A 15450-nucleotide genomic window follows, 5' to 3' on the forward strand; every position below is an offset into this window, starting at 1 on the left:
TTGTTCGCGTTCAGCAGACAATAGCAGTGGAGATCCCAGCATGCCGCGAACAGAGCACGTCCTGCGGCACACAGTCCGTTCGCGGCGAAGATGAAGGCTCGGGTGCACCGATCGCAGCACATGGGGGCCTTCCCTTTTCGCCGCGAATGGTGCGCCGGGCCTTCATCTTTGCCGTGAACGGAGCGTATGCTGCGGGATGCGCTCCATTCGAGGCATGCCAGGGTCTCCTCAGCTATTTTCATCCTGTCCCGCGATGGCCGCAGCAGAATTCCCCCCGGAGTACCTCTTGTCCCTGGTGTTGCAGTGTGTTTGAGGCTCCAAGGCGTCCAGGGAGCTACCTGCGCCCCAAGGCCAATATATTATAGCGCCATCTATCGGCGGGCTGGAGAACATCCGCGATCACTGACGGGCACACTACCAAGCCCAATATATTATGGATGTGGATAGCTGGGTGGCTGGCAGACATGAGGATTGTTTGGTAATTTGCTTGCCTGGTGAGAAGATGGTGGAATTAATGCGTTACCTAGATGAGACAGTGCTGAGGAGGACCCGGCTGTTGTGGTACATGTGGGCACCAGTGATATAGCATGGTGTGGGAGGGAAGTTCTGAAAGCCAAATTTAGGCTTTTAGGTAGAAAGTTGAAATTCAGAAACTCTGAAATGCTCCCATGTTGTGGTTCTCTGAAAATAAGAATGATTAAAGCCACCAGTTGTAGAGAAATTTTTTTTTATTAAATGCTTTAAAATAATATAAATCATAAACATGAAATAATAAGGTACCTTATAGAGAGGCAGATGCCACGCAAGGCTTCAAAACTCCTTCTCAAATGATTTTACCGATAACCAAGCATTATATAGAATTTACAGTTGTTTATTTCCAACTCCTAAGCTAGGTTACACAATTGTCAAAATTTCTATGATTGGTTTTCTATTATAAATAAATGATCTGAATGGACATATAGTAATTTGCCCTTGGCTTCCATTTTATTCTCGCCTCGTATGTAAATTAGGTTTTTTATGGTTTGCAATTTTGATGGAATGTAAACGGGTCTTGTTTCTGTTAAAAAATGTTCTTATCTTGTATTTAAGCATTTTTTTATCTAATTTATAAAGTCTTTCTGTCTAGAACTATAAGTGCAAGAGTCTTTTTGTCTAGGAAAACAAGTACAAGATTATAATGTTAGTATTTACAAAACTGCTTATGATATAAATCAAAAACTGAGAACAAAAATAATGACTTTGTGTGACATGTCAAAAAGTGTTTAACTGCTTCTTCACCGTTTTCATGTCTGTAATGGGGATCCTGTAAGAACTACAACACCCAGAGGTAGGCAGAATACCGAAGACTTAATGTATGGATGAGACAACAGTGCAGGGAGGAGGGTGTAAGGTTTGTTGGTTGTGAGTCTGCCTGTGACTGGCAGTACTGACCACGGAACCCTGGCTGTCAATGCTGCTCGGATGTCGCTGTCAGTCTCCTTGCACCGCCCCCATCTACCATCCTCTCCGTGAAGAAATATTTCCTGACGTTGGTTCTGAGTCTTCCTCCCTGGAGTTTCATTACGTGATCTCTAGTTCTACTGACTTCTTTCCAATGGAAAAGGTTTGTCGATTGTGCATCATTAAAACCTTTCGGGTATCTGAAGGTCTGTATCATATCTCCCCTGCACCTCCTGTCCTCCAGGGTATACATATTTAGGTCCTTCAACCTCTCCTTATAAGTCATTTGATGGAGATCCCCCACCATTTTTGTTGCCTTCTCTGGACAGCATCCATCCTGTCTCTGTCCCTATTGAGATATGTTCTCCAGAACTGAACAGAATATTCCAGGTGATGTTGGGGGAGATATCTGTTTCAGAGATGGTTTTCAAGGGTAATGATTCAGATGGACTGAATCAAATCACAGTGAAACCTGGAAGATATAGCAGGCCAGATTGACAAACCAAAGAGCAGTAAATTGCCCGTACTAGATGGCATACGCCCTAAGGTTCTGAAAGAACTAAAAAATGAAATTTCAGATCTATTAATAGTAATTTGTAGCCTATCATTAAAATTGTCCATTGTATCTGAAAATTGGAGGATGGCCAGTGGTAACCCTGATATGTAAAAAGGGCTCCAGGGGTGATCTGGGAAGCTATAGACTGGTGAGCCTGACTTCAGTGCTGGGAAAAATCATGGAAACTATTCTTAAGATCTAACTTTGGATCAAATGGCACAATTTATGAATTTTAAGGCAAGCCGGGTTATTTGATTTACATGTTTTAGGCTAGTAATGAGCTGCTTTGCATGCATTTACAAAGTAGCTCATTATACCTGCAATACTGAGGGTGAAATAACACATAGAATTTAAAATACTTCCTGTTATTGTGCATTAAGGCATTTACCAAGCAGTAAACACCTCATGCAGCTTAGTAAATGACCCTCTAATTCTGTGCCCAAGGTCACAATCAGGGTGATCCAGTACCGAGCGGTAGGAAGAGCTGCGTTAGTGCCTACGGCACCCGCGGTTACCGCCCGCACAGTGCAGCTCACCTACCGCTCGATCCTGAAGCCTAATTATATGTAAATGTAAGCCGCGTCCGAAAAGCCTTAGTCCCGCGCTACCCAGGATACTGGATAGAGCGCCTATACAGGATCCTGGGTGCGCGGGCCTAAGGCTTCACGCCACGCTGGTATCTGTCATTTCAAATGTCATTTGAAATGACAGATACCAGGAAGTCTGGTCCGATCGGATGCAAAAATAAGTTGCTTCGCCGCTGTCATCTCTCTCCTTGCTCCGGGAGGTGGAGAGAGAGATGACAGTGGCGAAGCAACTTACTTTTCCATCTGATCTGACCCGACAGCGCTTCTCCCCCCCTCCCGGAGCAAGGCCTGCTTCGGGAGGAGGGGAGAGAGATGACAGCGGCGAAGCTTTCCCCCAACCCGGACCCGACCGGACCCGACCTGACCGCTGTCAGTCTGTTCTCCCTCCTCCCGGAGCAAGGCTGCTTTCGCGCCCTGCTCCGGGAGGGGGGAGAAGAGGTGACAGCGGCGAAGCAAAAAAAAAAAGGGGAGCAAATTTTGTTTTTTTTCAAAAGCGACTTACTTTTGGGATCTGTCAAGATCCCAAAAGTAAGTCGCTTTTGGACGCCGGCAAAACTTATCTTTTTTGCAGCCATCAGCAGGAACACGATCTGGCTCCCGTAGCTCCTCCCAACAAGATGGCCGCCTACACGGGGAAAGCGTACAATTGGCCGCTGAAGACGTGACGTCACGACATCACGTCTTGAGCGGCCAATTGCACGCTTTCCCCGTGCAGGCGGCCATCTTTGTCTTCATCGGGAGGAGCTACGATCGCATGTGTTCCTGATGATGGCTTCAGAAAAGTAAGTTGCTTCATCGTTGCTAGTGTCCCCCCCTCCTCCCGGAGCAAGGCGGCTTTTCGCGCCCTGCTCCGAGAGGAGGGGGGACACTGAAAAGTTGCTTCGCCGCTTTCTTCGTCGTTGCTTCGCCGCCTTCTTCGTCGTTGCTTCGCCGCTGTCAGTGTCCCCCCTCCTCTCGGAGCAAGGCGGCTTTTCGCTCCCTGCTCTGAGAGGAGGGGGGACACTGAAAAGTCGCTTCGCCGCTTTCTTCGTCGTTGCTTCGCCGCTGTCAGTGTCCCCCCTCCTCCCGGAGCAAGGCGGCTTTTCGCGCCCTGCTCCGAGAGGAGGGGGGACACTGAAATGTCGCTTTGCCGCTGTCTTCGCCGTTGTCAGTGTCCCCCCTCCTCCCGGAGCAAGGCGGCTTTTCCGCCCTGCTCCGAGAGGAGGGGGGACACTGAAAAGTCGCTTTGCCGTTGCAGTCTCCGTGGCAGCCCCAGTCCGGACATCGGAGGGGGGCTGCAACGTTTTTTTCGCTTTTTTTTTTTTTTTTGGCTTCGGGAGCAGGGGAGAGGCCTGGGGCTGCCACGGAGACTGGCACCCATGATCGCGGCGGGGGCAGGTGAGCGGGGGCTGGGGGAAAGCTTTCCACCTACCCTTACCCATGCCTCTACCGCCTGGGTCAGGGTAGGCGGTAAGTTTGCAGGTTAAACGCGCGACAAAACGGCAGGGAAAGGTAGCGTTAGTCGGGGCGCAGGTTACGGGATGCTAGGTGAATAGCTAATTCGCTCGTTTGCATGCAATATCGCGCTAATTCGCTCGTTTGCATGCAATATGCATGCCGCGGGCGGAAGGGGTTGCCCAGGGAATTTAGGCCGCGGTAGGAGTAGGTTAAAGGGGATTCGGGATCGCAAGAAGGGCTAACGCGGCTGAAAACGAAGTTAAAAACGGCTTAGGAGCAGGGTAAACCCGGCCGCACTTTACAGGATAGGCCTGAATGAGTGTTAGTGGGATTTGACCCTGGCTTCCCTGGTTCAAAAACTGCTGCTGTGACCAGTAGGTGGCTACACCAGTACAAAAGAAAGCTGTAACACCAGTAATCTCTACAATCTTATACAGTATAGCGCAATGATGATAAAGAATTTGAAACCCATGGCTGGGTGACTGTTGGAGATACTATGTATGTATTTCCTGGATTGAGCAGTAGAAAAAAATCATCACATAATTGAGTGCTTTTCTGTAATCCTTTTCAGTCTGTGGTGGATGATTGGATAGGAGCATACAAGGAAGATCGAGACATAGCACTCCTGGACCTCATTAATTTCTTCATTCAGTGCTCTGGATGTCAAGGTAATCATATCTTTCGGTTGCCTGCCTCGGTTGAGTAGTTTGAATGGCTTTGTCATAGACAGAGATGCTGTGGCGTGTTTTGGTGCTGCCTGTGTTCTCTGTTTTGTGATGCAGTGTGTGATCTCATTCTGAGATACTCAGTTCTAAGCTGCTGCTATACTATGGTATGTGGTATGAATAACCAGCTTTAGAAGGCGTACCTGTTTTCTTTGCAAAATAAAAGATTTTTGTTAAAAAAAAAAAAAAAAAGTATATGTATCCTAGAGGTTCATATTCAGACACTGGCTGGCTATCAAAGTAAATCTGGATAAACGTATTCATCTTACTTTGCTGGGATTTTCAGCAGCTTGCCCATGCCACTGAATATACCTAGCTACGTCAGAATTAGCTGGATAAGTTTAGCCAGCTAACTTTAGGACTGCTCTTCTATAATCCTAAAGATATCCAGCTGTGTTAGCCAGATAATGCTGAAAGTCACTGTTTAGCCAGCTGTGCCCTGCCCCCCCCCCCACCCCCCCAAAAAAAAAGCTTACTGGAAAACCTTTTAGCCAGATAAACAGTTATCCAGCTGTCCTGGGGCTGGTCAGCATGGTGGACTTCTAAATCCTGCCATTTTTCTGGCTTAGTCCAAATTTATAATCAATCAATCAGGAGCGGCTGCTCAATCACTGGGATATGAAGATATTAAGAGTTTAAATGCCTACTTGTGAATAATTTATTGAAACTAATATTTAATGACAATTTATGACACCTGTGCTGTATTCAGTGTATGCCAATGTTAATAAATTGTTTGTGTGATAATTTTAAAAATTGTTAAGGAGTAGAGGGAAAGTTTCATATAAACTCATTGGTGTCTCGGCACCACGGTTATGTGGTGGTATAATCATTAACTGACCCCCTCCTCCTATGTGAAAATTTTTTTTGCTATAAAAGATTTTTTTCTTTCGCCTATGTGAACTCTTCCGTAAGATAAACGTAGAACTTGTTTATAAAGCCATAACAGTGCTGAATTTAAAGAGCTGAATGTGCTCTGCTTTTTAAACTATTATGGAGTAAAATAAAGACTTCCCTTTTTGATGTTGGTATACGCTGTCCAATTTCCAACGAAAGTCCCGACACAGTCGATCCGTGTTTCAGACTGTTAGTCTTTCCTCAGGGGTGTGAAACATTGTAGGGCTGCCATCAAGACAATTTATTAACATTGGCATACACTGAATACAGCACAGGTGTCATAAATTGTCATTAAATATTAGTTTCAATAAATTATTCACAAGTAGGCATTTAAACTCTTAATATCTTCATATCCCAGCGATTGAGCAGCCGCTCCTGATTGATTGATTATAATTTCTAATCGCTGTAGTAGTGGCATTGATTTGTCTAGGTTAGTCCAAATTTAGCCAGATAAACAGCACTGAATATGGACCTCTTAAAATTTAGTGCTGAAACTAAACGGTGAGCAAAAGTGTGATTGTTGCTTTTAGATATCTATTTCTAAATTTTCACATATCCTTTTAGGATTATTTGATAAAGTAGTTATATAGTTTATTTCTTTATGAGGCTAACAATGTATGTAGTAGTACTGATTGAGATAAATTGAAAAATCAGTACAGAGTTATGGTGAGTATCTTTTTACAAGTGATATATGTACAATAAGTAAATTATTTCTCTTCCCCAAAGAGTGTGTAGTCTAGTTTTTCTACAATTGGTTTTATATGCATTGTTTATTTATTACTTAAATTTATATTTCCTAGCGTGTAGCCAGATGGACTCAGGACCTGTGGGTTATGTGCTCCTCTGCTAGAAGATGGAGACGGCGTCAGGTTTCAAAGCTGGCGTCACCCTAGATATAACCCCTGCAGTGACTTCAGCCATTCAGTATCTCTCCATCTCCTAGCAGATGTGGACGTGCTATCCCTACACCAGCATTGGTGGTTTAGCAGGATTGCCGTACTAATTAATTTTTATTTATTTATTTATTTATTTGAGGTTTCTTATATACCGATAGCCTTTTGCACATCGTATCGGTTTACATACAACTAATAACTTATGGGCAAAGCCCCTTACAAAGATCAGTAGAACAATGTGGAAAACAAAATATACAGGAGATATAATTGTAATAAATAGAGCTATACAATAAAAATACAAGAGATATATATGTATGTAATTAAAAGAAGATGTAATTAAATGTATGTAATTAAAAGAAGATTTACCTTTAAATTGGAGAAAGATCGAGTCTCGCTCTCTTGCGGTGATACCTAAAGGTCCCTCCCCCAGTTGAGAATTCCTGAGGCGATTTCCGAGATCCGTCAGAGGTGTGTCTTGGTCCAGTAGCCTGTTCCCAGCATGGACTTTGCTGCTGAAGCAGCTGAAAGGCAGCGAGTGCAGGAAGCTGAGCGCGGTGGTGGAGGCCAAAGCCCTCTTCCCCCTCAGCTGGAGACTGTCTCTGTACTCAGCCGGTAAGTGCTGAGACTAGGTAAGTAAAGAAGAACTCCTCTGATTCAGAGACGTGGAAGGTCTTTCCTCTGGTCTCCTTGCTCAGTGTGTCGATGTTCCCAAACCCGTTAGGGCAAGGGAAGGGGATTTTCGAGCAGGTTCAGCACCCCCCCCCCCCCCCGATGGGTTAGGCCTTGCTTCAGGCTCGATGAGCTCTCCACGTGGCAGGCCGTGGTGGTGCCATCTTGCACATGGTTTTGTGCAGTGCCATTTTCCCCTCCATAGACCGTTGGTACGCGCAGTGCAGGTCGGCCCTGTTGTGCGCCTAATGCATGCATATCTGCATGCATAAGTGCATGCATACGCTCGTGCACAACCGGACGTGTATGTTTGCGCTTAAGGGTGCCTACACTTACACGCATCGGATCTGTGCGCACCCGAATCAAATGCCGGCCGGCTGAACGCACAAGTTACAGTTTATTATGGATTCAGCAGCAAAGAAGCACAAGCGAGACACTCTTTGTGCTGCCTGCCATATTAAGGTTACGCAGTCTGATCTGGAATCCTTCCTGTGTCACCACTGTGAGGAGACCCATGGAAGATTGGACCAGAAATTCTCCAAGCCTGATCTCTCCCATTCAGAAGATGGGTCAGCCATAATCTTATCCAGGAGCAACCTGGATCTGAGTAATCCTGGGACTGCGTCTACATCTGGAGAGGGCAATTCTGCGGCACCTACTCCAGTTCTCCCTGGGCTAAGCATAGACCTGGCAGCCTTTTCTTGGGTGGAATTTTTCAGGGCCTTCAAACCTTCGTACAGGCACAGTCAGCCCCTGCCTGGACCAAGTCCCAACTGGGAAGGCCTCGGCCTCCTAGCTATATCATCATGCCTCATCTTACCACGGGTATCCCAGATGGGGACCGGGACACCATGGACGACAAAGGGGATACAGTCTCGGAGGATGGGAAAATCCCTCCAGGCTTGGAGCCATACCGGACCATGTTACGATTTTTCCACAGAGATGAATTGCCGGCCCTAGTTTCCCAGACCCTGAAAACTCTGGGAATTCCCAGCACAGACGCTATGACAGAACCAAAGAAGAATCCCATCCTGGTCTCTTTAAGGAAAGCCTCTTGCTATTTTACAATGCTGGAAGCCATCCAGGAGTTGATTGACCTAGAATGGGATGCTCCGGAAGCCAGCTTTTAAGGAGGTTGGACATTGGAGGCTCTGGACCTGACGGCCAGAGAACACCTGTGTTTCTCTAAAGTGGACGACCTGGTCTGTGCCATTTCGAAGTGGAAGGAGAGCAGCCTCGAAGGATGTGCATGATAGGTAGTTGGAATCCATCCTTAAGCAAGCCTTTGACGCGACAGCAATGGCAGTTCAGATTGCTTCCTGTTGTGCCCTGGTGGCTCGCTTGTGCCTGCTTCTCGAGAGAGAGAGGTAGATGGCTCAGGGGCACATTCCGGAGAGGCGATGGAGCCTGCCACAGCCTTTCTAGTGGATGCAAGTTCTGACTTAGTTCGTTCCTCGGCCAGAGGAGTAGCCTCAGTGGTGGTGGTGGCCAGAAGACCACTATGGCTGCGAAATTGGTCAGCGGATGTAACCTCTAAGTCAAACCTCACGAAGATGCCCTTTAAGGGATCCCTCCTATTCGGAAGCAAATTGGAAAGGTTGGCCAGTAAGTGGGGTGAATCTCCAGTGCCGCAGCTATCAGAAGAAAAGAAAAAGAGGTTGCAGCGCCCCTTGAACATGAGGGGTCGGGCCAGGGGCTCCCAGTGCTTTCGGCCCTACAGAAACTTGTTATTTCAGACTTCTCGACCCTCAGGAAGGTCTCAGTACTTTTGGAGCCGACATTTAAAAAGAGAAACTAGTTCGAGCTTAGGTTCGGCCCGAACTTCCCAATGAGGTTTCGCCTACTCATCCATGGGATGAGGAGATAGGGGACAGACTATCCCTCTTCTATCAGCAGTTGGTTGAGATCACGTCAGACAAATGGGTACTGGACATCATACGAGAAGGATACGCTCTGGAATTCTGCAGCATCCCTCGGGGCATGTTCGTGATGTCACCTTGCCACTCCAAGCACAAGAAACTGGCAGTGGAATCTACATTGATAAGGCTCCTCAGTTTGAGGGCTATAACTCTGGTACCCCAGGAAAATACGGGGCGTTATTCCATCTATTTCATCGGACCAAAGAAGGGAGGGTTCATTTGCCCCATCCAGGACCTCAAGAGCGTCAATCGTCATCTGTGTATAATTCACTTCTGCATGGAAACTCTGTGCTCCGTCATAATGGCCGTACATCCAGGAGAGTTCTTAACCTTCCTGGACCTCTCGGAGACCTACCTTCATATTCCAATCCGTCAAGATCACCAGCGTTTCCTATGCTTTGTGGTATTGGGCCACCATTATTAGTTCTGGGCGTTGCCTTTCATCCTGGCAACTGCCCACAGAACATTCTCCAAAAATATATTGGTTGTGGCGGCAGCACTGAGGAAAGAAGGAATCCTGGTGCATCCTTACTTAGACAACTGGCTGATCCGGGTGAAGGCGTTGGAAGAGAGCTTCCAGGTGACTAGCAGGGTCATGTTCCTGCTTCAGGAACTTGGTTGGGTTGTGAACATGGAAGAGCAGCTTCAAGCCCTCCCAGTCTTTAGAGTACCTGGACCTGGACACCAAGCAGGACAAAGTCTTCCTCCCTCCCTCGAGGATAAGGAAGCTGATGTACCAAGTCATTGGTTAATGAACACGATGTGCTCCAGGTTGTGGAGCTAACTCCAGGTCCTCAGCCTGATAGCGTCAACCCTGGAGGTAGTACCGTGGGCGAGGGCACACATGTGGCCACTACAACGCTTCCTGCTGTCACGTTGGAACCCACTGTCTCAAGACTATTTGATTCGCCACCACCTACTGATGGAAGTATGCTCTTGGCTCCAGTGGTGGCTACAGGAAGTTCACCTAAGCAAAGGTGTAAGCCTGTCCCCACCGAACTGGCTAGTCCTCACAATGGTCACGAGCCTCCGAGGTTGGGGAGTTCACTATCAGGAACTGATAACCCAGGGGCGATGGACCAAGGAAGAGGCGAGCTGGAACATAAACCGCCTGTCAGGTTAGTGTGTCTGCTATTCAGCCACAGACTCCAGGGCCAGACAGTCTACATGATGTTGGACAACGCAACAATGGTATCCTATATCGACCGCCAGGGAGGAACCAAAAGCCACCAAGTGTCTCTGGAAATAGACCCCCTTATAGAATGGGTGGAGTTAAATCTACAAGGGATCTCGGCCTCCCACATCGTGGGAAAAGACAACGTCAGAGCAGTCTTTCTCACCTGGGAGAGTCTGGATCCAGGAGAATGGGTGTTGTCAACCAGAGTTGTCCAGCTCCTGGTAGATCTCTGAGGCCTCCCATTCATTGACCTACTGGCCACATCTCACAATGTGAAGGTTTCCCAAATTCTTCAGTCGCAAAAGAGATCGCCGCTTCCAAGGAATCAACACCCTTGTCCAGACCTGGCCAGAGGAGGACTTACTGTATGCCTTCCTCCGTGGCCTCCACTGGGCAAGGTCATTTGCAAGATCGAACACCACAGAGGATTAGTCCTTCTGGTGGCCCCGGGTTGGCCCAGACACTCATGGTATGCAGGCATGCGGAGACTTCTGATGGAGAACCCCCTATGCCTCCCTCTGCACAGGGACCTTCTCCAGCAAGGTCCAATCCTTCACAAGGACCCAACTCTGTTTTGTCTTACAGTCTGGTCCTTGAGAGGGCTCGCCTGACAAAGCGTGGATATTCGGTGGCAGTAATTGCCACCTTGCTCTGTGCGTGGAAGTTCTCGACGTCCTTGGTGTATGTGCGAATCTGGAGAATATTTGAGGCCTGGTGCGAGGAATGCAGGGTGTCCCCTCAGATGACCAAGATCCCCATGATTCTGGAATTTTTACAGGATGGCCTGAACAAAAGGTTTCCTTCAACTCCTTGAAGGTCCAGGTAGCGGCTGTCTCCTGTTTCAGAGGTGAGGTGAACAAAGCCCACCTGTCGAAACATCCGGACTTGGCCCATTTCCTGAAAGGGGTTAAACACCTCCGACCACCCTTAAAGTGGCCAGTTCCCCTTGGAACCTCAATCTAGTACTGAATGTTTTAGTAGGGCCTTCCTTCTGGCCACTGTGCAGTCTGTCTCTATGCCTGTTAACGCTGAAGACTGTATTCTTGGCGGCGATATGCTCAGCTCATCTCATCTTTGAACTACAGGTGCTGTCGTGCCTGGAGCCGTTCCTCCGGTTGACTCCAGGAACATTCCAGCTTCGCACCATTCCTTCCTTCTTGCTAAAGGTAGTCTCAGAGTTTCAGTGAGTCAATCCATTTCCTTACCGTCCCAAGATAGACGCAAGGACATGGAAGACTACTGCCTCCTACGCCACTTAAACGTCAGTAGGTTTTTAGTACGGTATCTGGACCATTCAGAACCAGTGCGCAAGACGAACCGCTTGTTTGTTCTTCATGTTGGAAGGAAACATGGCGAAGCAGCATCACGAACTACCATAGCTCTCTGGATCAAGGAAGTGATCACGGGAGCTTATGTAGAGTCAGAGAAGCCATTATCCCCTTCAGGTTAAAGATCATTCCTCTAGGGCCCAGGCAGTATCCTGGGCAGAAGCTAAGCTACTGTCTCCCGTCGACATCTGCTGAGCAGCGATGTGGTCTTCCTTGCACACCTTCTCCAGGTTCTATCTCCTGGATGTCCAGGCCCAAGAGGATGCAGCCTTTGCAAGGGCAGTGCTAACTGGACCGTGGGCAGCCTCCTGCCCCTTTCGGGAGTAGGTTTTGTGCATTCCCTTGGTGCTGAGTCTTATCTGGCTACACGCTAGGAAATGGAGAAATTACTTACCTGATAATTTAGTTTTCCTTAGTGTAGACAGATGGACTCAGCATCCTGCCTGCGGTTGCCAAGGAATTGCCCATGAGGTGAATCTCGATTCCAAGAGGTTACAGATTAACAGTCGCCCTATCCCTAGATCCAGGGCATCTATAATATTGCTGGGATTCAGCGCTTATGTTTGGTTGAGTACAGTTGCAGTCATCCATTTTTAATCAAGTTATTAAGTTGTAATCAAATTTTATTCAAGTTTTTCAATAGTATGTCCACAATGGCATTTGAAGAGAATACTAAATGGCTGAGGTCACTGCAGGGGTATTTCTAAGATGACGTCAGCTTTGAAACCTGACTCCGTCTCCATCTGCTAGCAGGGGAGCACATAACCATCTGTCTACACAAAGGAAAACAAAATTATCAGGTAAGTAATTTCTCCAGTGCATTAAATTTATAATCCAGTTATACAATTACAATCTTAGTGCAGAGTATTTAAATCTTCATTTTATTTCTTTTCAGTCTTCTTTCTATATTTAAAGGCCTATGCAATGAACTTTAGTGTGCATGATATGTGCTAAAATAGTGAGATATGCAGGAAGACATTGCTGTGTATGTTCAAGGATGTCCTGAAAGATGTTAGCATGAGCATGGCAAAATATTCACATCTGCACATAAAAGTGAGAGTTTAGCATGGACTTGGTAAGCAATGTGGTATACTTGCCTTCCATGCTCTTTACCTAGCAATCACCAGCTGAACACTAGACTAATGTTAATTTATTATCGGGACCCCATTACTGAGGGGAAGCTAAATCGTGTGAGCATGCTAAACTTGGAATGCTTTTGAGATGTATAAACTAACTGGAAATAAAGGGTCTAGAAAATGGAGGCCATGGACAGGAGAGACATACTATAACTGTGCACATAGGCCTTTGGGGATGAGTACATTTACCTATACTTCTCTTTGCCCAAACAAAACACAGTTAATGTACACTTTTGGAGGGAATTCTTACACATGTCCATATATTCACACCATTCACACACTATTAAATATCTTGTTATTTTATGGGGTTGTTTTTAACGTTTATGCACATGATTACATTGAAAGTATATTTTTATTGTGGTTTTAATTGTAAACTGCTCTGGCCAGATCTGGAATCTGTTGTGTTGCTATTTAATAAATTAGAAATAAATAAACATATCTTCTCAAACAAGACACAACTCACAGAAGTTTTCAAGCATTGCTCAACACCTCAGTGTACATGGCACAGAAGTTTCATACCGATATGGATGTATTGGCCAGTGAGCACTGCTGACATTTAAACATGTATCCATGAACAACCTTTTTTGTGGGGAACCCACCCCCAAGTCTCTAGCCAGTCACAAAAACAGGTTGCTTCCCATGCAGGTGTTCTCCCTGCAGGGGACATGACAAGCCAGTGGGCTTTTCCACTGTCCTATCTCCAATGTGAAAAAATTGTCAAAGGGCACCAGCAAGACATGAAGGAGAGAAAAAGGATGATAAAGATAGTCCAAGATAGCAGCAACACACTAGAGCACTTGAAAAATAAATCCATCTTACTTTACACAAGACAAATGTATTTCTAATCAATAGGATACCAGTGAACTTAGGTCTTTGCTATCATTGACATTGTTATTGTGGCCAAAGACCATGGTAGGCATTCAGATGCTTGGGGGGATAAACTACAGTCTAAGCGTTAAAAAGTTGTTTTGTGCTGACCAGTAGTTTTGGTTTGAGTTCAAAGGTCATTTCTCTGAGCCTTGAGGCAGTAGCAGACTATTGAGTAGTACCTTCACTACAAGATAATTGTTGAGTAGTTAGAGGCCTGTACCAGAGCCTCAGTGTGCTTATAGACAATATAGCCTCAGCCATAGGTGCTGCTACTGGAGGGGCGCCCTAGTGCTGTCAGTAATGCCTCTTATCACTGATGTCATAGGCAGTGTCATCCTCTGGAATCGCCAGGAGGGCCTTTAGGAGGAGGAGGAATGAGAAGGAGGAAGAGCACTGCAGCCCCGGTGGAATTGCTGGCAGGGTCTTAAGAGAAGGAGGAGTGCTGTAGCCATGTCAGAATTGCAGGAAGGGCCTTAGGAGGAGGAATGCAGCAGCCCAGCCGGAAATGTAGGAGGGACCTTAGAAGGAGAAGCTCCGTGGCCCTGCTGGAGACTCCAGTGGGGTCTTAGGAGGAGGAGTGAAGCAGCCTGCTCTGCAGAAAGTGCATTAGGCCAAAGCTGGATCGGCCCCAAGAAGACTTCATTCTGTTGTCTGCAGGAGCTGAAGAAGGATGCTGCTGCTGTTGTTGTTTCAAGAGGTGGGGGAAATGAGAGAGAGCATGAGTGTGTGTGTGTGAGAAAACATGTAAGAGGGAATATGTGTACAAGTGAGAGTCCATATGTTTAGTGTGTGAGAGGGCATGTGCATGTGTGTGTATGAGTGAGAGAGCATAAATGTATGTGTGTGAGAGCATGTTTGTGTGAGACAGAGCAAACGTGTATCTCTGTGTGAGAGCCTGATAGAAAGCATGTGTGATTATGTGACTGAAGGTATATGCATGTGTGTGTGTTTGTGTGGAGAAAGGTTGTACACAACAACCCCTCTTCTTCTCTGTCTCCATGACAGTCTGAGAGCATCTGGAAATCAAAAGTTCCTGGTATGGAAAGCGGGGATTTTTACAAAATCCTTATTAGTTTTAAATATTAATTGATGTCTGTTTTGAAATATTTTATTGGTGTTCAGAAATTCTTTATATGAATTTAATTATTGGATAATATTCTGTTCATTAGCTGTTTTGAATTATACTTTTTATTGGTGTGATTTTACTACTATTGCTAAAATTTATATTTTTTTATTTTATTGTTTTATGAGGAATAGTAATGTTAATTTTTTTCCATTGTTGCACTGCATACAGAATTTGGCTTATTGCAATTTCCAGTTCAGTTTTTGCCTGCATGTTTCTTTTTATATTTTATGTTCTTTTTATTCTGTTTTTTTGAAGTCTATCTGTGTTCTGCCTGTGTGACTGAAGTAAAGTATTCTACTAGAATACAATTTCTGTGGAAGGATTTATAGCATCTTGGCTTCTTCTGTTTTCCTAATAGGAGGTATTTTGGTGTTTTAGGGCCTAGTGTAATATTTGCATTGTTGCCTTTTCATAGGTAGGGTGTTTCTGTTTGAATGATGGCAGTTAGTGCTGCTTTGATATAGAAAGTTTATTGTGTTGTAATTCTGTTTTTTCCTGGCTTTCTGAGGGCCAAGCCCATGCCCATGGTGCTTTACAGAAGCCTAATATGAAATGGGTTCCAAGTGTCTGTTTTGCTTTTTTGCAGGGTTTTCTGATTGGCACCATAGCATTGCATGTAAAGATAATATATTGTAAGTGATACTTTACTTCAGAAGACTATACTTTGAATATTCTTTTTCATATAAAATCTGT

General features: G+C 45.8%; 1 protein-coding gene across 1 annotated transcript in view; it reads left to right on the forward strand.

The window, feature by feature from the left end:
• LOC115092303 (cohesin subunit SA-2-like) overlaps positions 1–15450 on the forward strand; it is a 360840-nt gene that overhangs the window by 38084 nt on the left and 307306 nt on the right. Inside the window, exon 3 of the mRNA XM_029603069.1 lies at positions 4592–4688. Coding sequence (XP_029458929.1) covers positions 4592–4688 — 97 coding nt within the window. The remainder of the gene's footprint in view (positions 1–4591; positions 4689–15450) is intronic.

Source organism: Rhinatrema bivittatum, chromosome 5, assembly GCF_901001135.1.
Source record: "Rhinatrema bivittatum chromosome 5, aRhiBiv1.1, whole genome shotgun sequence".
NCBI lineage: Eukaryota > Metazoa > Chordata > Amphibia > Gymnophiona > Rhinatrematidae > Rhinatrema > Rhinatrema bivittatum.